At 40.6% G+C, this 15,103-nt stretch overlaps 1 protein-coding gene across 2 annotated transcripts in view; it reads right to left on the bottom strand.

The window, feature by feature from the left end:
* The window catches only part of NPAT (nuclear protein, coactivator of histone transcription), a 77,251-nt gene that overhangs the window by 12,394 nt on the left and 49,754 nt on the right, over nucleotides 1-15,103 (bottom strand). The window contains exons 6-12 of one of the 2 annotated variants that reach the window (XM_080687031.1): nucleotides 14,801-15,025; nucleotides 10,949-11,030; nucleotides 9,274-9,361; nucleotides 8,655-8,746; nucleotides 8,486-8,573; nucleotides 3,555-3,651; nucleotides 2,762-2,890 (exon numbers count right to left, since the gene is read on the bottom strand). In XM_080687031.1, the coding sequence (XP_080543157.1) occupies nucleotides 2,762-2,890; nucleotides 3,555-3,651; nucleotides 8,486-8,573; nucleotides 8,655-8,746; nucleotides 9,274-9,361; nucleotides 10,949-11,030; nucleotides 14,801-15,025 (801 nt within the window). The remainder of the gene's footprint in view (nucleotides 1-2,761; nucleotides 2,891-3,554; nucleotides 3,652-8,485; nucleotides 8,574-8,654; nucleotides 8,747-9,273; nucleotides 9,362-10,948; nucleotides 11,031-14,800; nucleotides 15,026-15,103) is intronic. The other variant, XM_080687032.1, reaches the window with a different exon arrangement.

Here is a 15,103-nt window from a genome sequence, read left to right on the forward strand (position 1 = left end):
CCACTGAGCCAAACCGGTTTTGGCAGTATGTACAGTTTTTGAGGTAGTCATCTTTACATAAAACCTATTTAGTCAAGGAAGTCACCAATCATTGACATACCAGTAAGCAGAAGTCTGTGGTGCTCAAAATTCATGCACTGGGTGTGTGTGTGTCCCTCAGCCCAGCCTGCACCCTCTCCAATCTGGGACCCCTTGGACATCACTCTCACAATCCGGGACTGCTGACTTACAACTGCTCGACTGCCGGCCTGCCTGATAACCCCCTAACCACTCCCCTGCCATCCTGATGGACGTTTAACTCCCCTGCCGGCCTGGTTGCCCCCAACTGTCCTCCCCTGCCGGCCCGGTCACCCCCAACAGCCCTCCCCTGCCAGCCCAATCGCCCCCAACTGCCCCCCCCCTGCAGGCGTGGTCTCCCCAACTGCCCCCCCCTGCAGGCCTGGGTCCCCCCGCACAGCCCTCCCCTGCCGGCCCAGTCACCCCTAACTGCCCTCCACTGCTGGCCCGGTTGCCTCTAACTGCCCTCTCCTGCCGGCCCGATGGCCCCCAACTACCCTCCCCTGCAGGCCTAGTCCCCCCCAACTGCCCTCCCCTGCAGGCCTGGCCCTCCCCAACTGCCCTGGTCGCCCCCAACTGCCCTCCCTTTCAGGCCTGGTCACCCCCAACTGCCCTCCCCTGCTGGCCTGATTGCCCACAACTGCCCTCCCATGGCGGCAATCTTGTGCAAGGGCATGACCGTCAATTTGCATATTACCTCTATATTATATAGGAGGATGCCTTTTAAACAAGTGTCAAATTGTTTTCAACCTTCTCGGAAAATAGATGATAGACACAATGAAGGATAAAGTATACAGGCTTAAAAACATCAAATATTTACCAGCATATATATAAAAAAGAGGTCCAAACACGCAGTTATTTTCAAGACAGGTGACTTTTTAACTTCTACTATTTCTATTGACCTTATCTGATATATTCTTAAAGGTGAAATGGGGCCAAGCACATTTTGCATGATCAACATACAATGTTATTACATATTGTTTGATATTCAACACACATTTACTGAAGATCAGCCATATGATTGGTACTGGGAAACGAAGATGAATGACCTTGGAGAAATCAGTCTAGTAAGGAAAGCAAATACAGAACAGAAAGCTGTAATAAAACATGATAAAAACTGTGAAAGTGTAGGAACAAAAGGCACCTCTTTTTGCTAGGGATGTGAACAAGTGTTACAAAGGAGGTATTATATCTTGAAAAATGTAGTGTGACAGCTGGAATAAGAGGAAAAGATAATTCAGAAAATAGCACAGTACTGAAAAACTGCATACAGTATTCACAGGTTAGGATAGAAAACAGTAACAATTAACAATATAAGAAATACAGGAAATGTTTATCAACAATCATGTAATTCTGTTAATGTGACACTGGTAAAATAATATTTGGTACAGAAAACATTTGAATCCTTATTGTGGGGAAATTAGTGGAGATTGCAGTCAGGCCAAATAAATTCACTAGTCAAGTTTCAATGAAGCAGGAAGACCATCTGAGAAAATAAATTTCAAACCTCATTTTGTGCATGGTAGAGCTTAATTGAAGCACGTTGTCTCACACATAATATATAGTGAGAAAGATATACCCCAACATAATTCAGGCGAAGAAGAAATGGAGGATTGGACTTGGGTGTAGGCAGAGGACTCAAAGAAGAAATGTAGTTTGAGGTTCTCCAAAATTAATTTTTGTAAGACATGATGCAAAACTAGGAAACCATCAGGGTTTTTAGGGGTAATAACATTTAAGAACACATGAGCAGAAATGATTACTTTGGCATAGCTTGTTGTAGACAGAAATGAGTACAGGTGGTACTAAAGAGGTCTAGAGGTTATCAAGAAGTGTGAGATGCCAGGATAATGTGAGAGAAACCAAAATAATGGTTATCTTTGAGGAAGAGGGATGGAAAATATATTAATTGGGAAGCGACATGAAGATAGGTTTTGGTGGTGCTGTGGTGTTTTAATTTTGATTTGAGAGATGGTTATATGGTATTTGCTGGACTGTAATTCAATGAGCTATATAAATTTTTTACTGTGCAGTTCTGTACATGTGTTGTATTTCACCAAAGTACAATTTGAAGAAAACTGGCAAATATTTAAAAGATCTAAAATGAACATATTCACTATCTTCCCTCATTTAATAAGTAGTTACTGTGGGGCAATTATGTGCTATACTGGTACTCCATGGGATGCAGAAATACATACAAAGAACTGAGTTACAGACACAGAGAAATATTACCTCAAACCTCATAAAATCCTTACTTCAAGAAACAACATACAATTTCCGCTAAACAAGTGAGGTATACTGTAGATACTGAGCAGTCAGCTAAATTTGCTTACTAGCCTGAATGATTAATACCACACACCAACCTTATATATTAGAGATGTGAATTTATGGCTCAAAAAATTATATCAAATGTTATAGATTTTTGTTGAATTCGTCAACACCACTAATACCACTTTGTGCATGTCAAGAATCTATTGTATCATGGGAGAGTAAGTACTAAAAATTAATCTTTTAATCAAAGTACTAAAGTCTGGGGAGTAATTTTCCTTTTATATTTTTTCTAACGAAGAGAGAATACTAGAAATACAAAAATGACCTACGTGGTAATTTGAACTTCCAAATTAGACAAGGGTTTTTGCTTTTGAAATTTTGAGACTGACATTTAGGGTTTGGATTGATGATATTAACAAAGTCAAATTCTTACCAGATTCTTCTGTTTTAAAAGAACCTTTAACTGTTAGATTAGTTTCATCTGCTAAGACTACATTGGGATTGGTTTCCATATGCTGACTGGAAATGCCTTGTGATAAATTTTTATTATTCTTTGTTTTACCTGTTAAAAAGGGAACAGGGAAACAATCGGTTACATGACTAAAATAAAAATAAGCATCAATTAATGAAGCTTGACAGTGGTCAAGCAAATGTTAGACATTGGTTTTAATTATGGTATTTTGGATGTTTTTAATATATTGCCTTATATATAACTGACAAGTACAAAGATTTTTCCACCAGACAGGTAGTTCTTAAACTTTAACCTAGAATCACATGGGGGAGGGGGCCACAAATTTTGCATTTTTAACATATTCTCATATAATGTTGATATTGCTGGTTGAGAGCCTACACTGAGAATTACTGCACTAGGCCATAAGGTTGAGGGAAATAGCCAACTTTTTGTATTCCTTCTGTATTATCCAACTGTGTTTGGTATAATGTATGTATAGTAGCAGACTTCAACACATTTGTGCTGCCTGGCAAAAATGCCCACAAAAAAACCCAAAACTTTTAAAAAACTGTTCTGCATTTTTACAACTTAGCTAAAGTTTTTTTTAAGAAAAACAAAACAAAAACAAAAACTCCTTTCATATCCGTATAATGTTTAATGAAAATAGGAACTTTTTCCAGATGCTCTGGGGAATGTTGCTTCACTTTGGTTAAGTTTCCAAAGAAACGGAGAAACTTTTTTCTTCTAACTGCCTTGAAAGAAACGGTCTTCTTACCATAGTCAAAGAGATCAAAGAGTGCCTGAAATGCCGGATCTGATTCTGTCTGTTCCAGTATATCTTGTATAGCTTCTTCAGACATATGGATTTCACTCTACCAAAAACAAAAAACAAATCCTCATTGAATTAATATGGTTTAATACTAGCAAAATAAGATATTCTCAAACATTAAATAAACAGGAACTATACACATATATAAATACAAAATAAAATCAAGCTATAACTTGACATGTAATCTTATATAATAAAGAGCTAATATGCAAATGGTCGTCATGCCCTCGTGCCAGGGGACCTGAGGCCACACCTCCTGTCCCAGGGGATCTGAGGCTGTGCCTGCCCCCCCCCACTGCCCTGGCACCAGGCTGGGGGACCTGAGGTTGCGCCCCTCGCCCTGCGGGGTTTAACGAGGGTGGGGCCAGCCGGGTCTGGGTCTCACACGATTTCGAGGTGCACGCGGGTGGGCAGGGGCTTGACTCTGGGTTTGGCGGCGTGCCCCAGACTCTGATAGGAGGGAGATTTTCATATACATTTTACTAATTTTCTTTCATCTCTGACACTTCTATTATAGAGAAAGGGCAAACAGCAATATTAAAATATTTCCTCTAGCCATAACCGGTTTGGCTCAATGGATAGAGCGTTGGCCTGTGGACTGAAAGGTCCCAGGTTCGATTCCGGTCAAGGGCATGCACCTTGGTTGTGGGCACATCCCCAGTAGGAGGTGTGCTGGAGGCAGCTGATTGATGTTTTTAACTCTCTATCCCTCTCCCTTCCTCTCTGTAAAAAATCAATATAAAAAATTAAATAAAATATTTCCTCTAATTAATTCCCTTTTAATGTGCATGAATTTCGTGCACAGGGCCATTAGTACTGTGTAAGTTTAAAGTGTACAGCATAATTACTTGACCTACTACATACAATGTAAATGATTCCACAATAAGTTAACATCCACCATCTTATATAGATTAAAATAAGTAAAAAATTATTATTACAGTAATTTGTATAGACTAAGATAACTCGCTACCTCCAGGTTACAAGACTATTTACAAGAATATTTTTAAAAGTCCTACTTCAGCCGAAACCGGTTTGGCTCAGTGGATAGAGCATCAGCCTGCGGACTGAAGGGTCCCAGGTTCGATTCCGGTCAAGGGCACGTACCTTGGTTGCGGGCACATCCCCAGTGGGAGGTGTGCAGGAGGCAGCTGATCGATGTTTCTAACTCTCTATCCCTCTCCCTTCCTCTCTGTAAAAAATCAATAAAATATATTAAAAAAAAAAGTCCTACTTCACCTATTTGTATAACTGGCTATTCATATCTTAGTGAATTTGATGTATATACTATTCAATTGGATATGATGTCTTGCTGTTCTTTTATTTATTATTATTATTATTTTTTTTTTATTGATTTCAGAGAGGAAAAGAGAGGGAGAGAGATAGAAACATCAATGATGACAGAGATTCACTGATAGGCTGCCTCCTGCACAACCCCTGCCCATAACCTGGGCATGTGTCCTTGACTGAAGGCTGACACTCTATCCATCGAGTCAAACCAGTGAGGGCATCTTGCAGTTCTTTTAAAAAGCTATCTAAACCTGGATATTTAACTTTTGACAGATACTGCACAGCATTACAAACAACCAATAGCAGAGGGTTGGATCATTACTTTAATATAACCTCTCACAGTATCTAACAGAGTGCCTTGATTATAGTACCGTAACCACCTGATTTTAGATGTTTGTGGAGAAAATATAAGGAAGGACTTTGAGATTATAAAAATTTAGAATACACAACATGTATTTGTTAAACATTAAGATAGAAGCGGCAGTAAAAAGCAGTAATGCTAGATAATGTAAAGGTTGCTTTATAAAAGCTTATCCTATTTTGTTAAATTTACTGAATTTCACCATGGGACAATATAGGAAATGTATTTTTATGTATGTTTAAAAAAATTATTCTGAAGGAACTGACAAAAAGAAAAAAAAATGCAATGGTTTTTACCAGAATTCATCATCTAAAAGAAAACCCACTATAATGAATTTAATGAATTCATTTTGTGGTCATGGCAACAAACATGATTACACTGCCTGACAGTCCAAGTAAAAGGATATGCTACAGTCACAATCTCAGCTGCTCTTCAAAAAGGCTATTTACTCATGGACAAAATCTTAAAATATATACTGTTAAATTATTCCTTTACCAGCTTACTCACTTTCACCTTCACTGAATAGCAAGTGCCCATTATCCCCCATCTTTCTTTTCTTAGCAGTCTCACAAAATTACTCATTTAGTTAGTAACCGTTCATTAAACTTTGTTAAATATTACTTGAATCCATTTTATCTTTTTTTACATTTTTATAGTTTACAGCAGTGCAGAGAAAATTAATATATTACACACTGCACAGCACTGCTGCTTATTGCACACAAACATACCCACTAATGAATCTATGAGTATTAAGTACTTAGAAATACATGACTGATTGTTGCACAGACATATGAAGTGCTTTACTGATATATGGAAGAGTTGATTAAAATTATTCAATGGGTTTTATTACTTTTACCATTTAAATAAGGCAATTTTAATATATATAAATCAAATCATCATGCTAAATGCCTTAAACTTATACAGTAATGTATGTCAATTATTTTTTCAAAAAACAATAGTTATGTATCACTTAACAATGGGATATGTTCTGAGAAATGCATCATTAGTGGATTTTGTCACTGTGTGAATATCATATACTGGCACTTGCTGCCTCCCACAATCAAAATTACAACTAAAATACACAACAGCCATCATTCAGAACTGCCTGAAATCAAACTGAGAAGATGTAGCCTACTACAGGGTATATGTTATAGCTTATTGCTCCTAGGCGACAAACCAGTATAGCATGCTATTATACTGAATGCTGTAGGCAATTTTAACACAAACACATAAGTACTTGTGTAACTAAATGCATCTAAACTTAGAAAAGGTCCCGTAAGAATATGGTCTAAAAGGTTAAAAATGGTATACCTATACATAGAACTCAGTATGAATAAAGCTTGCAACACTGGAAGTTGCTCTGGATGAATCAGTGAGTGAATGTGAAGGCCTAATACATTCTTTACACTACTACAGACTTTATACATATTGACCCACAAGCCCTTCTTGTGCTTCCTCCCAACAGGGTAAGCAACAGAACATAGAAGCTGCCAATGCTGCTCTTTGAACAGGGATGTGGGCTAGACTAATTGGAAATATAGCTGGGTAAGGCATAAATCACTCTAAGAATGACTGTCAGGAGGAAGTGATAGGTGGCCTGAGAATCAGCAGGAATAGACAGAAATCAAGATGGCACAATATAGAAACATAGGGGATAGTCAGGATGATGTGGTTTGGGCTATTGCATATTGGACCAGTGGTGAGATTAAGGAACTTTGTGGTAGCCATAAAAAAGTGAGGGTGTCCCCCAGCCGGTGTGGCTCAGTGGTTGTGAGTCAATCTCTAAACTGGGAGGTCACATTTCAATTCCTGGTTGGGGCACATGCCTGGGTTGTGGGCTTGATCACCAGTGTGGGTCATGCAGGAGGCAGCTAATCAATGATTCTCTCTCATCAATGATGTTTCTATCTTTCTCTTCTTTCCTCTTTGAAATCAATAAAAAAATATTTTTGAAAAATGAGGGTGTTTAGCATGGACATGGTATAGTACTAAGGACTCAATATTTTGACTTTGGAAATTTGTTTTTCATTCCACTGGCACAAAGGTCTCTCTTAGGCATTGAACTGATGAAAGAAATAAAACTTTTCTATGCTTTACAGCATTACAGCCTGAAAATATTCCCAAAGTACAGGGTCAGGCTGGCTCCATACTATCACAGAAAGCTTTTATTAAAGTGGCAGTGGCACTCAATAACTGCTAAGGTAGCTCCTGTGGACCTGTGTCCTTGTACAGGGCCATAGGTCCTCAAAAAAGAACTTACAATAATGTCCTCTGGCTGGATCTGGGAGGGCTGTAGTGCCCTCCGCATATGTAGCACTGAGGACAGGCTCCTCTGTACTGAAACAGGTCAGTAGCTGACTGACTGGGATGTAACCTGTGCACTAAAAATTGAGGTGCTGTGAGTAAGAAGGAATCTACAGATTGCCAAGTTCCACAGATATTGCTTCTATAAGAAAAAAAATTTCTCCTGAATCACATATCTTCCCATTTCTTATAGAAAATTCAGTTCCACCAGTAATCTTACCTTCGTATATGCGGTCCATCACTGACCAAAATATTATGTGGCAAATGACTATAATGCAATTTTGAATGGTTATCAGAAAATTCACTAACAATTTAAAAAAAAAAAACACATGTATTTTATTCATTTTTTTACAGAGAGGAAGAGAGAGGGAGAGTTAAAAACATGGATGAGAGAGAAACATCATTCAGCTGCCTCCTGCACACCCCCTACCAGGAATGTGCCCACAACCAAGGTACATGCCCCTTGACCGGAATCGAACCTTGGACCCTTGAGTCTGCAGGCCGTAGCTCTATCCACTGAGCAAACCGGCTAGGGCCACTAACAAATTTTTAGGAACAGATTACATTCAGATAATGAAGAAAATCCATATCTTAATTATTATAAATATCTTATCTGTTGGCAATGGTTTTGAAATAAAACCAAAATATCATCTTTTTATATATATAATTTTTTACTGATTTCAGAGAGAAGGGAGAGGGAGTTAGAAACATCAATGATGAGAATCATTGATTGGCTGCCTCCTGCATGGCCCCTATTGGGGATCGAGCCCACAACCAGGCATGTGCCCTTGACCAGAATCAAACCTGGGATCCTTCAGTCCGCAGGCTGACGCTCTAGCCACTGTGCCAAACTGGCTAGGGCCAAAATACCATCGTTTTTAACTATGAATAAATGTACTGCATACACAGCCACCCTTACCCATACCTGAAGTCCCAGGAGTTCATCAATTGAAGTTTCTGGTTCAGTAGGGTTGCTATCTGTTTGCTTAGGTGCTTGAGCAATATTGTTGTCACTATAATGCAGAAAGGAAAATTTTTAGTATAGTTCTTAATTAGGCAAAAACTATTAGGCATTTTAAACATACAAAGATTACCTAGTCAAAAATTTATTAATGTTCTCTGCAAGCTTTTCTTGAAGAGATTTGTTGCTTAATATTTTTTCTCGTGCATTTTCAATAACCAGTTGCTGGAAAAGAAAGTCAGTCAGTATTAGCAAAAGGACAGATATATTATTATTTATGGAAAAAAAAACACACACAACACACCAAAACACAAAACAAAACCAATTAATGAAAGCTGGATAGTTTTAATAAATCTAAGTGGAAAATCAGAAGTTATGGTGGCTCCCTCCATATTAATACTCGAATACATTTTATACTTTATAAGTGTTCAAAGGTCCTTCACTAAGTCCTGCAGTGACTACAAAATAGTTAAAAACTCTAGTTTTTCATAAAGTTTTTAATAATCTGACTCCAATAAAATGCTCAATTTTGATACGTAGTTCAACAACACTGTATTTATTGTTTCTTAAACATACAGCTGTTCTTATGTGGTGCATTCACATAAGTCTATCTATTCTGAAGGAGCTATCTCTTACTGTTAAACTTCACCACTCTCTATCCCAAGCAATTCAACTACACAGTCTTTGTAAATATATCAATATTTTAAAACTCAGGAATATCTTAAATTGCAAAGTTTGGGAAAGTCACTTACTTTTTCTACTGCAAATGCATTTGGATCCTGGAAATTCCATATTGTTGATTGAGGTCCAGACAAAGTGGTATTTTTCCTTTGCGATTCACTGAAACACATTTTAAAAGCTAGTTTTTCAAGCAGTATGATTTAACAGATTCAATGATAATTATACATACAGACATAGTATGTACATCACGATAAAACAGATATTTTCTCGATTTGTGGTAGGAACAAAGAGCAGTAGAATGGAAAAGCATTATAGTCTTAAATTAAAAATACACACATGAACTTGAAGTCTAGCATTACCACTTATTAGCTATGTGGTCTATAGAGAGGTAGGTTATTACCATCTGATTCACTGTATAATGGGATAAGACCAACTGCATTATTGGGTTTATGAAAGAATTGAATGAAATAAAGTATATGACTTTATAAATAGGTCAAGGTTCCTATAAATGTTAGCTATTGTTATAGTTGTTTTTCTATTTTATATGGTTAAGTGAGAAAGTTTGCCATAAAGAAAGCTGAAGTTAGCCTTGAATGAGAGAAAACGACATTAAAAACTCTAACTAAAATACCCATGACATGGCAGTTGAGATATCAGGAAAAAACAACAACACCCAATTTAAACTAAATCATTTTTTTCTGAATATTCTTCAAACAAAGACACATGGGTTAAGAAGGACAGAAGAAACTTTTCTCAGACTGTCTCTGAAAAGATCACCTACTAGCCATTGATTTAGGACTTAAAAAATCCGAGATAACAACAATTTTAAGATATACTTTTCTATATCACTACAGAAAAACCATTATTTCCAATGGAGGTGATATGCCATTATTATAAGACTAGATGCCCGGTGCACGAATTCGTGCATGGGTGGGGTCCCTCTGGGTGGCCTGTGGGGATCGGGTTTTGGGGATCAGCCTGAAACACACAATCCAACACCGCCTACAGCTCCTACCTGCCACTCCTGCTCATCCCAGCCCCACTGTGCCTGCTGCGGACTCGCGCCCAATCAGTCCCGATTGGGAGAGGCTCATGCTGCCGTAGCAATGCTCACCAGCATGAGCCCTGCGCCTGGGGCCCTCCTGAGGGGAGTGGCCTGCGGGATCAGGCTGAAACTGGCTCTCTGACATGCCCTGAGGGGTCCTGGACTGCGAGAGGGCGCAGGCCAGGCTGAGGAACCCCACTGGTGCACAATCAGGCTGGGGGAGGGACCATGGGAGGAATACAGGGCGTGTCTGGCCTTGTCTTGCCCAGTCCTGATTGGGGCCGATTAGGGCCAGGGAGGGACGTGGGAGGTTGGCTAGCTGGGGAGGGACCGCGGGAGGACTCCATGGCATGTCCGGCCCATCTTGCTCAGTCCTGATTGGCCGGACCCAGTAGCAAGCTAACCTACCGGTAGGAGCGTCTGCCCGCTGGTGGTCAGTGCACGTCATAGTGAGCGGTTGAGCGGCCTTAGCATATCATTAGCATATTACGCTTTGATTGGTTGAACAGTTGACCAGTCACTGGATGACCGGACACTTAGCATATTAGGTTTTTATTAGATAGGATGTCACATGATTTCAGAGAGGTTACAATGTGAAATAAATGTTTTGAAATAGATATAACAGTAAATAGTTCCAAGAACTTAATCCAATCTTGTTATTTTATTTCTAATGTAAACTTGTCCTTTCAAAAAGCATTTACCTTTTGCGTCTACCAGGAGACATTAAATTGGCATGAGTTTTCTTCTCCTGAGAACCAGGAATGATATTTAAAGCCTCTCCAGCTGTATTTCAAGAAAACAAAAAAGAAATAAATTAGTTTTCTAAACTTGAATCAGGAGAAACCAAGATGGCGGCATAGGTAAGCACCTAAACTGCTGCCTCGCACAACAATTTCAAAACTACAACTAAAAGACAGAACGGATACCATCCAGAACCACAGGAAAGCTGGCTGAGTGAAAATTCTACAACTAGAAGGAAAGAGAAAAGCTCACAGAGAATTGGAGGTACGGCAAAGGGTCTTTGTACTCGCAGAGAGGAAGGGCGGCTGAGAGCCTGGCTGACTTTCTCTGGCGGAAGGGGGAAGGAAGCCCCCGACCGCACTGAACCCCAGTTCTGACTGCACTGAACCCCAGTCCCGGGCGAAACCCCGTAGACCCAGGCTCATACAGGGGGAGTCTGGTCTGTCAGGTAGAGAGAAAGGCACCCGGAGACTCAGAGACCCGGGGGAGACCCAGGGAAGCCCCGGCGTGCCAGTGTGCACAAAGGCTGCAGAGGTTACCACAGGCTTTCACTGGCAGAAGGGAGTCGGGAGCTCCTGACTGCACTGAACCCCAGTACTGACTGCACTGAATCCCAGTTCCAGGCGAGCCCCTGGGGACCCATGCTCTTACGGGGGGGAATCTGGACTCTCGGGCGGAGACTCGGGAGCCAAGGAAGGCAGAGGTCTGAAGGCGCGCGTGTGCCAGTGCGCACAAAGGCTGCAGAGGTTGCCACAGGCTTTCCCTAGCAGAAGGGAGTCAGAAGCTCCTGACTGCACTGAACCCCAGTTCTGACTGCACTGAACCCCAGTTCCAGGCGAGCCCCTGGGGACCCACGCTCTTAGGGGGGAATCTGGACTCTTGGGCGGAGACTCGGGAGCCGGGGAAGACAAAGGTCAGGAGGCGCGCACATGCCAGTGTGCACAAAGGCTGCGCAGGTTGCCACAGGCTTTCCCTAGTGGAAGGGAGTCAGAAGCTCCTGACTGCACTGAGCCCCAATTCTGACTGCACTGAACCCCAGTTCCAGGCAAGCCCCTGGGGACCCACGCTCTTGTGGGGGGATCTGGACTCTCGGGCGGAGACTCGAGAGCCAGGAAGGCAGAGGTCTGAAGGTGCACGCGCGTGCGCAAGGGCAAGGCTGACTGGAAGCCAAGACTGTCTGCTCCGCCCTGAGACTCCACCCCAGCCAAGCTGAGCACAGAGGCTATTGCAATTTGGCAAGTCTAATCCTATAAGGCTGTCTCCAGCACCGAACTTCTCCCAGCACAGACATAGCTGATCCTTACAGACAACTGGCCTGGAGGTCAATTCCTCCCAGTGATACCAACAACAATCAAGACTTAACTACAACAAGGCTGTACACACAGTCCACAAAGGGGTGCACCAAGAGTGTCCACCTCAGGTTAACTGGGGAGGCCGACCCACTGGGCCATATAGGAAACCTAGCACACAAATCTACCCTACTAACTCAGGGAAGCAGTGAAAATGCGGCGTCAAAGAAACAGATCACAAACGAAAGAAATGGAGGAAAACAAATGACTGGATATAGAATTCAAAACCATGGTTATAAGGCTTTTCAAGAATATCCTAGAAAAGGCCGATAAATATAACGAGACCCTCAAAGATATGAAAAAGAACCAACTAGAAATTAAACATACACTGACTGAAATAAAAAATATACAGAGACCCAACAACAGACTAGAGGAACACAAGAATCAAGTCAAAGAATTGAAATACAAGGAAGCAAAAACCACTCAACTGAAAAAGCAAAAAGCAAAAAAAAAAATCCAAAAAGTTGAAGATAGTGTAAGAAGACTCTGGGACAACTTCAAGCATACCAACATCAGAATTATGGGGGTGCCAGAAGAAGAGAGAGAGCAGATACTGAAAACCTATTTGAAGAAATAATGACCGAAAACTTCCCCCACCTGGTGAAATAAATAGACTTACAAGTCCAGGAAGCGCACAGAACCCCAAACAAGAGGAATCCAAAGAGGACCACACCAAGACACATCATAATTAAAATGCCAAGAGCAAAAGACAAAGAGAGAATATTAAAAGCAGCAAGAGAAAAACAGTTAGTTACCTACAAGGGAGCACCCATACGATTGTCAGCTGATTTCTCAACAGAAACTATGCAGGCCAGAAGGGAGTGGCAAGAAATATTCAAAGTGATGAATAGCAAGAACCTACAACCAAGATTACTCTACCCAGCAAAGCTATCATTCAGAATTGAAGGGCAGATAAAGAGCTTCACAGATAAGAAAAAGCTAAAGGAGTTCATCACCACCAAACCAGGATTACATGAAATGCTGAAGGGTATTCTTAAAGAAGAGGAGGAAGAGAAAAAAAGTAAAGATAAAAATTATGAACAACAAATACATATCTATCAACAAGTGAACCTAAAAATCAAGTGAATTAAAACCTGAGGAACAGAATAGTCTGGTGAATATAATAGAATCAGGGGCATAGAAAGGGAGTGGACTGATAATTCTCAGGGGGAAAGGGGTATGGGGGGTTCAGGAAGAGACTGGACAAAAATCATACACCTATGGATGAGGACAGTGTGGGGGAGGTAAGGGCAGAAGGTGGAGTGGAAACCGGGTGGAGGGGAGCTATGGGGGGAAAAAGGAGAAACAATTGTAATAATCTGAATAAAGATTTATTTAAAAAAATAAACTTGAATCAATGGAATAAGTAGCATTACAAAATCTATATATATAAAATAGAGAAATATGCCAATTAACCGGGACACCGTAATGGGTCAACCGGACAGAAGGAGGTTGTGTGCGCAGTGTCGGTGGCGGAGCAGCAGGAGCCTCCGCGTGCCTGCACTGGGGGAGGGCCTGATCAGCAGCGGCTGCTTCAAGGGCTGGAGAGGGAGACAGGGCCGGACTGGCAGCGGCCATGGCTCCTGCGGGGCCCGGGGAGTGAAGCAGGGCCGGAGTGGCAACTCGAGGGTGGGCGGTGCTGCGTGATTTTGAATCGCATGCTAGATTCCTAGTTTTATATATAATTCAGTTTGTATACTGAGTATCTATTATGCACAAGGCACTGTAGAAAATATTAGGATGAACAAAATATAGTACCTATGGTTTAAGGTCTTTGCAATAAAACACAGAGTATAATTTCAAGAAAAGAAGAGCATGGCAGAATGAGAGAACTATAAAAGGTATAAACTAAGTGTATAATACAGTGTATACACGCTAAGTGTTTTTACCCAGAGGTATAAAAGAGGTTGGAGAAAAGATGGAAATGAGGGAGAATTTAACAGATGGCAATGAATTTTAGCTGCACAGAAGAGAAAGACTGGTCTAGAAACAGAAAGCTGGCACCTCAATTCTAATCCCAACTCTGTTATTAACTAGCTTTTGCCCCTTAATACCACGTGTTTCAAAGTTTCAAGTATACAACAAGCAAGATGAACCCAGATAACTTCCAAGTTTATCACTAGCTTTATGATTCAGCTAGGAGTATACAGGATTTTCAATATGTAGAGATGGAGGTGAATTGAAAAACACTACTCATTCCAGAAGGGCAGGCCAGGATAAACAAAAATAAAAGGCAGTGGAGAAATATAATTTGTATTCCTTTTAGAACAGACATAAGAATCCTAGATTAAAATACCTCATAGATTTAACAACATGCTATTTCATGGCAAATTTATTGAAAGTCTTCCTTGCCTTTTTTTGAGGCTATTAATTTTACACTATGAGTATAGAGATGATAATATATCATGTCATTTACACAATTTGATTAACAACAAAATTTATGAGCATAAAATTTAAACTTACTGGTAACAATGTCTTGAGATTGTGAATGGTTAACCACTACAAAATTTGACCTCAAAGGAACTGAAGTTTGGCTAATTGGCCGAATAACTTGTGTAGCTGTCAAAGGAGCAGTAGTAAACTGTCCTGAGAGGTATGGTAAAGTCAGCAGCTCTGAACTAACGGGAGCTGCTTGAGATGCAAGCCTCCTCTGCCGTTTGATTTCCGCAATTCCACTTCTCGTTCGGGCTGAAACAGGAGAATTTAAAAAATTGACTCAATGTCAGATTAGTGTGGACATTTTAAGAAATCTACATGACACACAGA

The sequence above is a fragment of the Plecotus auritus genome (assembly GCF_963455305.1).
Source record: "Plecotus auritus genome assembly, chromosome: 9".
Classification (NCBI taxonomy): Eukaryota; Metazoa; Chordata; class Mammalia; order Chiroptera; family Vespertilionidae; genus Plecotus; species Plecotus auritus.